The sequence below is a fragment of the Hirundo rustica genome, chromosome 5 (assembly GCF_015227805.2).
Source record: "Hirundo rustica isolate bHirRus1 chromosome 5, bHirRus1.pri.v3, whole genome shotgun sequence".
In the NCBI taxonomy this organism is placed as follows: domain Eukaryota; kingdom Metazoa; phylum Chordata; class Aves; order Passeriformes; family Hirundinidae; genus Hirundo; species Hirundo rustica.
In genome coordinates this window covers 10,183,628-10,198,848 of record NC_053454.1, presented here as the reverse complement: position 1 = coordinate 10,198,848, position 15,221 = coordinate 10,183,628, and the positions used below count along the sequence as shown (strand labels likewise).

Here is a 15,221-nt window from a genome sequence, read left to right as displayed (position 1 = left end):
GTTGAAATAAATTGATAAAAAGAGATTTTAACACTGACAGCGAGATTCAAGAGCCACGCTGGAAGCAGCCTAGAGACAGGAAGGAGTGGAACACGTAGGGTGATTTGTTTATGGGTCAGTACAACGGCTCTGTGCACGTGCAGCTCCTACTGCCACCCAAAGTGCTCCCTCGCCACTGCCCCGGTGCTACACAGAGCTGCCAAGGTGAAATGCCAGGTAGGCTGTGACCAACCTGGTTCTTTAGTAAGTGTTAATTCTTCATGGTACCGTGGTAGCAATGCAATGGAAATAACGTCCATATAATATTTTTGTTCCACAGCACAGTTACAATGATTTCCTTAGAAAGTTCACAGGGGCTATCTAAATTTCAGTCTTTTGCCTTCCAGCACAAGAGACATGATCTGCCTTCCAGATCCACAGCACGGAGCCACAAGTCAAGCTAAGGGTGGGAACTTTCCTTTAAAATGCTGAGGTTTGTTGTTTACCCACTGCTAAGGTCTCTCTAAGCAACAATGGCTGTGCGACACAGGTTCGTTTAGGGAAAAAAGAAAATTATTTTTTTAATTACAAAAATGTAAACCAGTACAGCATTTTCTAAGCACGCAGTGTAACTAGCACAGAAATGGACTATCAGGAGAAGTGATAGGTTCAATATCTTTTATTGTCTTGAAAGCATACACGTCTGCTTTCGCAAGCATCTCAGTATTGGGATACACGAGTGAAAACAACCACTTATACAGAAAGTAGGAGAGGATTAGATGGTTTAGCAACTGAATTTGACCCATAACTTAGTGTCTCAAAAATAGCTTATGCGAGTAACTAGAATTAAATATGGAATTCAGAACTGTAATATTTGTGCTTTTTGATGCCCACAGTGCAAATGGCTATACTGAAAGGATCCATCACTCTAATTAATACATAATTACTGACCATACAAAACACATGTATGATAGCAAAATTACTAAGATGGAAGCTGGGACTGCCTCCAATATACAGGATTTCTATATATTTCCAAAAATACTATTTACCCTTGTATTTAGAAAGGCTGTGTGAAGCTTTGTCTTTTCAGCAGGACAGGTAAATCAAGCATCCAACCAAGACTGTGGCAGTTTCTGACAGCTTTAGCCTAACAGCCAGGCTTCTTCTGCCAACTTAAATTTGCAGCTCGTGCTGGTTGCTGCTTTCTAAAATAGGCACGACTATGGCACGCTTCTAGATCTATGTAGACCTTATGTGCTTCAGAGACAAGACACAGAATGCTCAGCCGAGCATCTCCTCAGAGCTGGCAGCACTCCCCTAACATCAATCTCATAAACTTCACAGGACACAGCCCGAGCTGTTCCCATCAAAAGTCAGCTTTGACCTTGGGAAAAAACTCAGGCATATCACAAATTAAAATTATAGATCCATGGAAAGAAATGCAAAATGTGCCTATTTCTTCAGCAGTTTTTCTGAAAATGTATCATATGACTTCAGACCAGAAAGATCATTTAACCCCAAAGTTTAGCAGTAATGGAAGTTAAGGGTTCTGAGTACAACCTAGGCTTTAGTCTTAGGTCAAATCCTATTAATAACATAGACAACCAAATCTACAGCAGTGTCAGTGAGTAGCTCTGTTAAGATATAAATAGAACTTTTTAAAGTTGGCTTTCTGCATTTAATGAAGTTTAGGTCACACTACCAAAAAGAAGCTAAAATTCATCATGTGTCGTGATGATCCCTTAATACCATCTTGAAAAACATACAAGACCAAGATGGACGCAGGCATGGTCATCGTTAGTTCCCAGGTCGGGACAATGGGCACAGCTTGAAACAAGCTACTGGGCCACACAGGCATTCAATCTGAGCTGGTACAGTCTAACGATCTGAGACAATGACAACAAATGTCAGCAAATTGGAACACAATCTACTGTGGTTTATCATTACTAAAGGTCTCATGCCTCATACAGACAGAAGCCATAAAGAAGCTGCTAGAAAAGCTTTGGTTATGCTCTCACTGACAACACATTAAGGCAATCTGTGAGATGCTTGTTACCTTAGTTTGGCACCATGAAAACCTGCGGCTGTTAGAACAAAGATGCTGAAATGATTGCACCTAATTCTGTACAAAGGCACATAAATAAATGCCCTGGTTTCAAAGAGATAAAACACTGCAGTTCACAGTGATCTCATCCATGGGTGATGATACTTAGAACTTCTCTGAGTCTCAGCAGTGGAGAAAGATTTTCACACCGAACTCCATGTCCCACTTGAGGAGGGGCTCTGCAGCTGCACATCCATAACCCCCAGGAGAGGTCTACATCTTTAAGCAATTGTTCAACAGACTTGTGATAAATAAACCCTGTTTCTCCATGGGGTCTTGTCAAGGAAAACTTACCAATGTTCACACATGCAGCTGACACCAGTTTTTTTCTCCAGTTTTCCAAGGCAGGAATGAGCCATCAAAACATGGCCAGGAAGACTGGTTGGTAAATGGCCACACAAAACATTCAAGATTAATCTGCCTGTGGATCTCTGTAGCAGCACAACAGATGCTCTGCAGTCACAGTTAAGGACAGTTTCAGATATCCACTGAAAATTTTGGACAAGATGCCCAGAGATGCAGCTGACTGCAGGCTGATCTTCAGTTTGACAAATGCTAGAGCAACCTGGCCTATTAAATTTTGAAAATCTCAGAGGCTGGAGATTTCATGGCCCCTCTTCTACCCTCCTTGGTTCCCTCCTGGGTTCAAGACTTCCCCTGGGATTTCACTTTTCCTTACAACCAGCATGAACTTCTCCTGCTACCCCTTCTGGCTGTTGCTTCTTGCCCTTTTTCTATGGCGCTGTAAGAGGAGCTTTGCTTCATCTCCCCTTCACCCACCCATCAGGGGTTGAAAAACACAATTCAATTTCCCTCTGTCTTGTCTTCTCTCCTCCAGGTGGATCAAGAGCAGACCCCTCCACTCCCTCTCCCTGCCTGCCACATTCTCAAGGAAGCGCATAGCAGCTTCCCCTGTCATGCTCACTGGTAGGTCCAACCCTGGTAGGTCCACTCTGTTGGAGTGGATGGGAACACAAGTGGGTGGGAATATCACAGCTGAGTTACACTATTAGTCCTGGAAAGGTCAGTGCAAAACAACTCTCCTTCCTTATCACCAGTATTCACCCATCACCTGCACCCAGGAATGTTCCTGCCACTGCCCGGAGCCAGCGGCAGAGCTCAGGGTTGAGTTTAGTCTGAGCAGGGCCGGAGGCTCAGAGCACAGGCAGAAACCCTGCAATTGGCAAACCTGACTTGCAGCCAGGTTAACAGACAGCAGAACAGAGAGCATATGTGCAAGTCACAGGGGTGAGGTGCCGGAGCCAGTGCCAGACACGCGCGGTACTCACATACGCAGCCCCAGCTGTTCCCAACTGCCTGCTCTCCCAGATAAGGCGTTTGGCTGCAAACCCTTTTCCATTCCCATCTTCATCTCATCAAGGGTAAGAGTGGCAACACAGCCATTTCTATGGTTTCCTTTGGCATCAGTACACAACTGTATACCTGACCTTTAAGATTAGAGCCTCTGTACCTGTGTTGCATCTAAAACTGTAACCAAGTGATTGTCTTCACGCTGCAAAGCCAAAGGAAACACCACAAACACCCCTACAAGTCTCCCTAAAGCCAAACTTTCCAGCTGAACTCAATCAAATATCCTCAGTGGGCTCTTACAAGGTAAAGAACAGAAAAGCCTGCTTGACTTGCAGGTCCCAGCTGAGTTTGCAATACCGAGAACACCATCAGGAAAAGAGAGGCGAAGAGCTTGTAAACACAGCAAAGCAAATTATAGTAACGGAGACAAAAACAAAAAGGAAACTGTAAAAGTGTTTTTCATGACTTCTAGAGCATTCACATTATTTTAAACTGCAAAATTTACAGCAATCTAGGATTTAAAAATGTACCTCAGTGAACTCTCTTGACAGAGGTAAAAGTAAGTCAAGAAAAACCAAAGTGGTCTCTGATCAAAAACTCTCCAAATGAATCCCTGCATACAAGGATGCCCATTCATCCAGTCTCATACAGAGTTACTCAACAGAGAAGAACCCAGTATATATTTAGACATCAACTAGTAAACTGCCTTATGAATCACTTCTGAAATTCCCTTTATCCTAAGTCACATACTCTATGTCATATAATCTCTAAGTCATATACTTAGGAGGAGAAGGAAGTATATGACCTATTTTTTAAAGTGACAAGAGCTCCTGCCTGACACTTAAGCAGAACAGGTTCTGTGGCTTGTTCTTCATATGATATGCATCAAACTTTAACTCTTACTTCACCATGAATTTCACCAAGAGCAGGTGAGGGATTTTTCCCCCACTGAACCACAAATGAACTTGGCTAAAGGGAAGAGGAAGAAACATATTTCATCCTCTTCTGAAGTATCATAGTGTCTCATGCTGGAAATGAACTAACAGAAGAGGCATTTGAAAACTTCCCAAGGAACTGGATGCTGTATTTGTGAGCAGCAACTGCACAGTAACAACCAAGATTACACATTTTTCTTCATATCCACCATGTAGAGCAACTGCAATCTGTTACTGTTCTACAATGACAGCATTATTTAAACCTAAAAATAACAGTTTCTAAGTAGAAAAAAAACAACCTGCAATTAAGAACATTGAAGTATTTTCAAAACATCACTAGTGCTCTCCTGCAATTCAGGAATGTGTATTTTTCATGTTCAACTTCATTTAGACTTTGTTTTCTTTCATCTTTCATTCTTATAGATCAAGAAATCAAGAAACTTGTCCTATAAGATCAGGAGATTCTTCAAACTATAATTAATGATCAATTTGACTAATGCCAGTAGAAGGATTTGATTTTACAGAGAAAGGGGAAAAAATGGCTCCTAAAGTTACAGAAATATTCACTGAACAAAGTTTTTATTCTTCTCACATTTCTTGTCTGAAATTGAAAAATAAATAACCATGTTTCATGCAAGACAATACTCCATCTAGATTTCAGAGCACGAACATCAACTAATAAGCTGTGAAAAAAAAACATTCCAACATTTCAGACGGTAACAGTTACGGACTTTGACACACTGCTAATGGATCTTGACACAGGAATAATCTAAATTCAGAAATGTTTGCCTTAAGGTTATATTTAAGGATGCAGAAAGCAAGTCAGCAAATTGTCCAATAATCTCCAAGGCCCATGCGCCACCCTCCATCTGATGCTGGGGTTGTGCAGAGACCCAGCTCTGCTGCCTGGGCCCCCTTTCATCCTGGCACTTCCAGAGCTCTGTTTCTAACAGCCCCATGCAGCACAAGCCCTTTAAAAACAAATATGTTGAATTCATTCTTGCGAGTGCTGGGTGCTTGGTTGGAGAACCCAAGGTCCAAAGGTGAGTTAATGGCACCAGCAAACCCCGACAGGTCTGGAGAATGCAGCAGTGAGCCTACAACTAACAGTAGCCAGGAGAGAGGAGTTTCCACTACTAAAGCCTTAATTTGTGTAGTTAGAGGGGAAATGTTTGTCAAATCGAGCAAAACTAAAATCAGGATTTCTTCGCTTCTCCTTGAATGTTAGCCATCCCATTGAACAGAGGAAGAGAGACAAAAGTTACCTCAGTAGCCATGCTTGTACTTCTCAATTTTCTCTACGTTTCTTAGCCCGCTATGGTTTTATGTCAAAGATAATTATTGCTGATTAAGTACATAAGCAATAATGTCCTGAGGAGCAAAAGTGAAAGCATGCTACTTGTAAACAGTACTGCAGGGGCAGTCAGATGCAAACAGATACCAGTCCAGAAGAGTGCTCAGCACTGGACATTTGCTGCACTGAAAACAGGCAAGTGGGCAAGGAGACCTCACTCAGAAAGCCAAATATCTGAATTTTGTTAAGCAGAACTAGCCACCTTTCCAGAGATGGGCTGCAGCACACAGGCAGCATGTGAAGGCCACCAGAGATAGGATGTCCTGCAGTCAGGAGTCACCGGCTGATGTGACATCACCTGAGAATGTCTTCTGACCTACTTCACCCTCTCCTAACTGTGCTGTGTGTTTCCACCATTCAAGAACAGGCTGCCATTTAAAAGATACATACACTGAGCTGAAACCAATTTCTTAAGAGTTGCAAATACCCCAAAACCTTAACAAATCCCAAGATACAGCTTCCTGTTTTTTACAGTCTAAGAAATTAAACAGAGTCATTGCAATTCAACCTCAGAGGAAGAAGATACCATCAGGAAATATATGTAGCTGTTTATTTTTTCAGGGAAACTTGGCTAAAATGGCAAAAAAATGAAGTAGTTCTGCTTTTGCTTCATTATGAAACATGTAGGATTGCATGTTATAAGGTGAACATGTTATTAGTCCATTAGCTGGCAAACTCCAAAGCCAGCTGAGCTCCTGTTGCTCCTGTCTGATAATTCAATGCTCTTTAACCAGTGCTCAGAACGAAGGGCTGAAAGAAAAATGCTGTATCTAAGTATAAAATATAGCACAGTCTGAAACAATCATAACTATTGTCTCTAGGGAGGATTCTTATCAGCATAGTTGCATGTGAACTTTGAAAAGGAATTAATCATCTCCAAGCTGAGCTGGACCCCGTGTGACCAACCTGAGTAACCTCCTTTGTAACCAGAGCCACTACATTCCTGCTCCATTTGGGCTGTGACACTCGATTAGCCGTTCTCTGATCCATGCAATCAAATTGCCCCTTTAATATAATAGTTTAAAGACTAAATAGCTGTGTGAATATGTGTCATGACATTTAATTTAATCTAATCTAACTCACCTAGTATGTAATTAGCTCTGTGATTCCCTTTTTGCACTTAAATAGTAGACATCATGTTACCCTATTTCTGGGAATTGAGGAGAACCTCATTTTCACAATCTCAAATATTTAACCTATTCTGTTCTTCTTGCTTTGATTTCAAGATGGCAAAGAACTGAATTATTACACTGAAAACCATATTATAAACTCTTAAAAGTACCTTTAGTACCCTAAAAGCACAACCGTTTCATGTAGATCTCCCAGGTACAAAAAGCAGTGAATAGGCTCCTTCTTAGAAATAGTTTCAGCCAAGACCAATGGTAAGCATATAAAAAGCAACTGAGGAAAATATTGCATGGAAAAATCTAATTACAACATATGTAATAATGCATCTGAGCTGTGTCTTGCTATACCAGATGTTTTCTAGATTTAAAATTATAGCATGACTCTGCAGTCCATTCATCAGGACAATGTTCAGTGTATGTACTATTGAACTGATTTAAACTGTATTACCCATAGCAATACGTTACAAACTACGTCACGTTTACCAAATATAAGCATTACTGTATCTAATGCCAAATCTTATGGTCAAAGTGTCAAAGTAGTGTCACAGCACTACCTGAACCCTCTTGATATAGAAAGTGAATGATGCATTCCCTTGGCACAAGAGGGGACACAGACTGAGCAAAAGTTTCTGGAGTAATACGACAGATCCACAACGGTTTGTTGCATCTCAAGAATAAAAGAAACGTTGGGGATTTCTCCTAGATTACCAAACCATGCAGCCATTTGTTGGATCTTGCAGGGGGCTGATTTTAACACCCCACTGCACACTTGTTTTCTTTGCAGAACTAGAAATATCTTCCTGTTACAGTAAACAGCAAACTTTGAATTAAAGCCTTTCCATAGTAATTTTGGTGGAAATCTTTTGGGAACAGCAATTTTAGACAAACCGTGGCATTGAAATTGTTGTACAATACTTGCCCCATCAATGTTAATGGAAAATTTCCATTGATTTTACTGAGTAGATATGGGCTCTTCACATTTAATTTATCATGAGAATTGATTGAAGGTTGTTTACATAGCCCACACAGACACACAAAATCAAAATCTGGAAAGATCAAAGCTAACCCTATACCTAAACCCAAAATTCCTAAAACTGCCAGTTATTCTTTCAAATGAGACCTAAGAACTCTCAGGGTTTTTTTCCACTCTCTTTTTTCTCAGGATGTTATTTTTATCTTGGCACTGTTCATTTTTGCTATTTAATTTACACCGTGTTTGAAGCAATTGCTGAGATAAAATTGTGTCAAGTCTTCTCTGCACTAACTTTTCTATTAGGTTTATAACTTTAGAATCTATTTAATTGACATTTAAAATATTACAGAGAGAAAAATTTGGACTCTAGTATTTCCTCTACCAGGCTCGGTTCTACCACAACAGACTTTACACATTTCTCAGTATTTTATGTTCTTCAGTTCAAAATTACAGCCAGGTGATCAAGGAAAGGATTCTGTACTGGCATTTTGCCAGCACCAAAGGAGATGTTACAATCCCTGTTAACTACCTCGATCCTCTTTAAAGACAGGAAACAGACTCGGGATTTCTATCGCAGTTCAAACACCCTGCAACGCATGCTTTACTCTCACCTGCACACCTGCCTTGGCCTGGGAACTTTCACAGAGAGCACCGGCATTCTGGCAGCACATGTTTCACCACAGACCGTATGAGAACGTGGACAATCAGCACACATGAAAGCACTTATGCCATCAACAAACATGAGGAAATGACAGACTAGGTTTTCAGCTGAAATCTGCGGCAGCTGCCTGACCCCAGGTCACTCACTGTCCTAACCGGGAGCTCGTTCTCCTCTCTGTTTGCACCAGGCTCCCATTTGGCTCCGTGCGAGGATGTGGTATGATTAAGCATGTTGACATACAGAGTCACCACATAATTGCAGCTATTCAGCCTCTCCCTGTTGTTGTGGTAGAGCGTGTATTTAACACTACAGTTACCCTCAGAAACGAAATACACAACCAACTCCCACAGTCCTCCCTCGCCTCTGTGCACAACCCTGCATTTGCCTTAAGGACTGTAATATTTTGCGATCAGCTCTGCTCTGAAGTAACCACCCCCCGCCGACACACAACGCAGATGAATGCTGAATCTCTAAAAAATACAGTTCCAAGTCAGTTCTCAAATCCTGCATGTATCACAGGATAAATTACTTTTCTATTGCCCTGGGTAAGTGGATTACTCCGGGCGGCAATCCTAGCTTGGGCTCCGTGGCACACCCCCAACATCCACCTTCTCTACGACCACAGTATCTCCGCCAGCAGAAAAGGCCGGGCTTTTAACCCAAATATCCCCGTCTGGAAAGCCGTGTGCTCCCACCCGGGATGCCGGGCGGGCCGAGGCACCGGCTGATGCCGCCCTCACCGCACCTCGGCTGCGGGGCCGCGGCGAGCCCCGAGCCGCCGGGTACCAGCGGGGGACGGACCCGGGGCCAGCCCGTCCTGCGGGGCTCCGGCCGGGGCTGCGGGGCCGCCCGGGGCGGGGCGGCTCCGCCGGAGCCCCGGCGCAGGTCCCGCCGCCCGCACCGCGGCGGATCCGCAGCCCCTCCCGCCCGACAGCGCCCGAGGCTGCGGCAGCTCCCCCCCGCGATGCGCGCACACGCCGATTCTCGTATTTTCGGGTGGTTTCAGGTGAGCGATTTATAGCCGTCCGCCTGCACCCCGCGCGACAACGAGACGGACCCGAGCTGGGCAGCGGCAAAGGTCACACAGGAACGACGGGGGTCCCGGCCGTACCCCGCGCCCGCCTACCTGTGCCGGTGCTCATGGCGCGCAGGAGGAACCGCTGTCACCGCCACCACCGCCACCGCCGCCCGTCACCGCGGCCCCGCGGGCGGCACCGTCCCCGCCCGCCGCCGCGCAGCGGGGCTGCGCCGCGCTCCGCCCCCGCCGCCAGGTGCCGGCACCCGCAGTCCCGCCGCGGCTCGGCTCGGCACGGCACGGCTCGGCTCGGCTCGGCTCGGCACGGCACGGCGGCACCTTGGGAAGTGTAGGCAGCCCCGCGCCGCCGCCCGCGGACTACATCCCCCTCCGTGCCTTGCTGCGGCCGGGGGCGGCTCCGGGCCCGCCGCTTCTGCGGGCGCAGCTGCTGCAGCACCCCCCGCCCCGCAGAAACTTCTCCCCAGGTCTCGGCTGGAGGCGCAGCCCGCTCCCACCTGTCCGGCCTCCCTCGCCCTGCGGCTGAGATCTTCCTCTGCATTTCCCTGTCCCCCTCGTGCTCGGCTCGGATGATGCCCGAGCAAAGCAAAGAGGAGCACAGGTCCCCGAAGCGCCCGGGCAGTGACGATGAGGATGCCTGCGCTACTCCTCCTCAGCCAGCCCCGACTCCCCGGCAGCGCTGCACCGCACGGAAGGTGTTGGCAGCAAGTCTGGGCGTTCAGCGTGGGAAAGCAGTGCTTTCTGGATCAGGTGAACTTTCACAGATCCTTTGCATTTGAAAGCACAACGGCACACAGTTACCATTAAAGCCATTTGTTTATTAAATACCCACGTATTCAATATTTCAATCTAAAAGTCTATTTTATTTCCATGAGAATAAATGGGTTAAAAAAAACCAAAAAACAAAAACAAACAAAAAAAAACCCACCACAACAAACAACCCAAACATCTGTTTTAACAAATACAAAACGAGCCAGCGTGGTTGCATAAGTGTGCTGTACTGCACAGCTGTTCTGATGCTGATTTCAGACTGGGTTCAGGGCAGCTTGGGGTTACAGGAACAGCGTGAGGAAATAGAAGACTCACTTTGCATTAATACCAGTCTGATGATTACTCTCTGTTCCTCTGACAGTTGTATAAAAGTTATAACTTAATTAACAGTTGTAAGCATAAAACCTACACAGCTTTCCCAGCCTACACCTGAAACTGAAGAGAGATGAACTCTGTCACAGTACTTACATGCCGCACTTTGATAGAGAATCGTGGTCCTTGGCCCTGTGTAAGAATAGCAGTACCTTATGGCCCTTATGTCACTTGTCTGATGTACATGGGGAACCCCTGGACATAATCACTGCCATCAGGAAGAATGTGGACCTGCAATCCGAGCAGCCACAGGATCAGACAATTCAAACAAGTAACATCCAATCCCTGACAGCCACCATCAGTGGGTATCTGCTGAGGGGACTTCCTGAGCCAGATGTGTGTTCTTTGTTAAGAAGAGCCTTCTGTGGATTTTATTCTGCTGTCTTGTCCAGTTATAGCTTGAACCCATGCACACTTCAAACAACTACAGAATCCTGTGCAGAGAATTTCACAGCCCAGCTGTCTGGTGTGAAGAACTATCTGCTGTTGTTTTGAACGTGCTGTTTGCTGTTTTTACTTGGTCCCTGCTCATTCTTGTAGTAGAAGAGAAAGCAAACATATAATTACCTGTTCACTTTCTCTGTGTCACTTATGAATTTACACCGCTCTATCAGATTCTACCCTTCACTCCTACCCTAGCTAGTCATTCCTTAACATGGGTGAGTGGTAACTTCAGTACCATGCTGCTATCTGTCACTTTCTGTCATTTGTTCTGGAGTTTTATTGTTTGATTATCAAGTTTGGTTTTAATCGTGAAGTGTCTTTGCTTATAATAATCAACATCATGAGTTCAAGGCAATCTCTGAGTGATGTTAGTGACACTAACCCTGTGGCTGCCCATACATGTTGCTTTTAAAGCTACATTAGACAGAGCTCTCGTCTTGAATGTGGTGGGTGTACAGTCCCTATTGGAGGGAATGAAGAGGAAACTGCCCTGGGATTGAAGGCTGTTAAAAGACAGTTTGACCCTTCTGCTGGCTGGCAATGCAAAAGGAGAAGGGCTAAAGCCTTCCATAATTCATTGCATTGAGAACCCCAGGGCCATAAGAGGTTTTTGGAAGTTTTTCCTACAAGTCATAAAGACAACTTAAAGATCAAGGTTACTACACAAATGCTCAAAGTGCCCACACAGTCCCAGATCTTAGAGAACACTGTGAGAAACAGCCATGGACTTCAAATTTCCCCTTGTTTAGGGTAGTGCCAGTTGCCACAAGCTTGATTAAAAACTCCTGTGAAGCACTGGAAAAGTCACGGTCTGCTTCTGGTAAGATCTCATTATTCCAACCAATGAACAAGGGAGTAATCAGCACTTAAAAGGTCTTCTGCCTAAAAATTATCTTCTCCAAGCTCATCCAGGAAAAGCTCTGCTTCAATGACTTTTGGAGATAGTTCAGTATCATGGATGACACGGATGACACAAGCATTACTTGGGAAGAGGTCACAATTCAGTGCATAAGTGTTCTGTGGCAAAAATAGTTGCCATAGTTTATTTTGAACTCTGTTGGATTTGATGTTGTCCTTGCTCTCCAGAAAGACATTGGAGAAGCTGGCCTTGAAAGGGTTGATAGCAAAAGTGTGGTGAAATTGTTGGCTTCACAGTCAAAGTGAAACCATCCAGAAAGGGTTGCCAAGAAGGCTTATACTAAGCAATTTAAACTGAGCACTCAGTCTGAGAGGAAATAGCTCAGATCTTTCAGGACAATGATCTGTCCTGAGAATGGGCAGATACACTCTTTGGAGCTCTGTAATATTCAGCCCCTTGTTACCAATCTTAGGCTAGTGGGCAGTAATCTCCTGAATTTCATTTCTGAAAGCAATCAGCTTGTTCAGCTACTGTGAAGAAGGCTGAAAAGTCAGCCTTTGACCTGTCAGCACTTTGCACCACTTCTGTCATTACTGGGAATTCAATTGGCACCTGGCAAACTTGATGATCCTGTTTCTTCCTTCATGTCCTCAGTGTCATCCTGAATTCTACTAAGACCACTGATAATCTTGTTTTGGAGAAAGAGGAGCTTGAAAGATGTTATGCAAGACAAATTTACTTTTTAGCATAGAAGTGTTTTCTAAAATTTCTCCACTAATATTATTTGGAAAATGTTATGGAAGAACTTTGCATTTTACTGTCCAGGCGCATTTAAACTGTATGTCTTTCTTAAGTACATCTTTGTGTCTTGCTCTATTGTATTAGAAATGTATGAAGAAAACCTTCACTATCTACTGAATTTGTAACCATCCCAGTTATCAGAAAAGCATCCTCCTCACATAAGGGAAAATATCTTTATGTATCATCCCTCAAGTAACGGAGTATGTTTTCATGTAAACGAAAAAAGAGTGATCACTGTAAATATAAAGGAAAAGGAAAAATTTAATATAGTGTGTCTTCAGTTAAAACCAAGTCCAGCTGAAGCAAGAAAAAAAAGGGTTGTTTCTAATATTTCTGAAGTTTGCAACTTTAGGGTGGTCATGGTCTTCCAGGACAATGAAATTATAACTTTTATTTGATTATTTGTCTGCAAAGTATTTTAGGTCATTGCCATATGAGAGGGGTCATATTTTAAAAGCTCCTCAATGATGGAGGGTTTGGTGAGAGAGAGAGAGAGAGGAACTAGGATTTCTGCACTGGGAATGAAGCAGAACCTTTATCTCTCAAAAAAAACCCCAAACAAACAAACAAACAAGCAAACCCAACAACAAACTAACAAAGAAAAAAAAAAAAAAAGTGGAAAAAGCCATTATCCATCTAGTTGCCAAAAAGTGATTTACATACTAATCCAGACTATAGAAAACCAAATACTAACCTGGAGTGAAACTTAAAAAGAACAATTTATTGGTACCAGCTATGCTATATAGTTGCTAAAACCCTTCTGAAGTTGTCCTAAATGGATATCTCATGGAAAATATAAATCAGAAAAAATTGCATAAATTAGACCTGCTTTTGTAAATCTTACTGTGCAGCTCTGTATTTCATGCTATTAAGTTCTATTGTATTGTCCTGAAGACCAAATTTAAACTCCTAAGAATCAACAGTAATTTTTATTTTTTAACCTGAATTCTATCTTATAGGCTGATTTTCAGTCTAAGCTGCTGTGTTTTGACAGCTGTTATATCTTCTGGAAGACAAAAGTAATCTTGCAATTTACAGTAATGCATTTTGAAGTGCCTGTGTTTTAAATGACAAATTATCCTTCAATCGTGATCTATAAATTTACAGAAATATGTCATTTTCCTATTAATGCAAAAATATAATTTCTTTTGTATCACAAAACATTAAGAACCTGACCTGATGTGCTGTCATGACCCCTCTTTTGCTTTTTATCGATTCTCTTTTGTGTGAAGAAAGCTCCCTAAACATCTCTGTGTTAAAACCATTTCTGCTTTTAGTCTTTTGGTGTCAAGTACCTCTTAGGAATTCAGGGCTGGGCTACTTTGCCTGGGTTACAGTCCTACGAATAGACTTGAACTTCTCTTATTTTATGACTAATTCCATATTGAGTAATGAGCTTTTTGCCATTGAAATTACTATATCACAGAATTACTGGTGCTGGGGCAGTTGCCAAAGGAAGCCACCCTTGTGTTTGCAAGCAGCGACTGCAGTTGCCTCTCCACCACCTTACTCTGTCTGTTGTATTGGAATGACATTGATAGTAAATAAAATATAAGGCAAGTCTGAAGTTCCAGAAGAGTAACAAACTGAGATTTTAAAATGAGATTCTGGGTATGGGAATAAATTGCCAGCTACTCACTGAGCCAGAAGCACACGTGTTTATAAATAATGAATTCGTGTGAAGCAGCCGTAATGAAATAATAGCATGGCACTATATTAAGATGTCTGAGATGTCTCTATCAAGATGTCAGTAATAACTTTTATACAAAGCTCCTTTCACACCGTAAGGAAGAACATGAACTCTGCATCAGCAGCAATAGCTTAGACATCCATTACCCATTACAAACCTAAATGCATTATGATCAAATATGGTCAAATAAAACTCCCAGGCAAACTTTGAAAACAGAAAGCATGAAATAACATCAAAGGGAGCAATGGCTGAGGATGAAAGAAACCTTTGTTACAGCAAGACAATCAAGGACTGTTCTCTCATGTCAGCAGTCAGCATTTGGAAAGTTGCTCAGAACAAATAAATTTTAGTATCACAGGCTGCTGCACATGGCAGGAAGTCCAGCAGGTAATGATGAGCATTCCTACTCAGGATATAGAATTCCTCCACAAGGATGACAAACACTAAGCTACAGCAATGAAATGGGCAGAAGATACAAATGCAGAGAAGGGTTTGGGGAAGAGCCAGAACAAACTATGAATAATATAAAAGTCACTAAACTTGCAAAAAACATTGGCAAAAATTTAATTTTAATTTGGGAAAGACAGATGAAGCTTGAAAGGATTTCAGTGCAATATCACATAGTCTGTGTAACCACTGATGTCAATACTTATGACAGTAAATATGTAAATAATTTGATTTCTGTAGTACAAGAAGGATAATGTGGTCCCTTTTGTTGCAGAGAGGTTAACACTTATTAAGCATATTGTGATCCCTTGCAAATGTGATTCCCTGGAAAACCACTCTTTATGTGAAGCTGCAGCACCA

General features: G+C 42.9%; 1 protein-coding gene across 10 annotated transcripts in view; it reads right to left on the bottom strand.

Annotated features, from left to right (window-relative positions):
• Positions 1-9,677, bottom strand: part of ABLIM2 (actin binding LIM protein family member 2) — a 126,444-nt gene extending 116,767 nt beyond the window's left edge. For all 10 annotated transcript variants that reach the window (XM_040064217.1, XM_040064223.1, XM_040064226.1 and 7 more), the window contains exon 1: positions 9,571-9,677. In XM_040064217.1, the coding sequence (XP_039920151.1) occupies positions 9,571-9,586 (16 nt within the window). In that variant the 5' untranslated portion in view covers positions 9,587-9,677. The remainder of the gene's footprint in view (positions 1-9,570) is intronic.
• Positions 9,678-15,221: the final 5,544 nt, after the last annotated feature.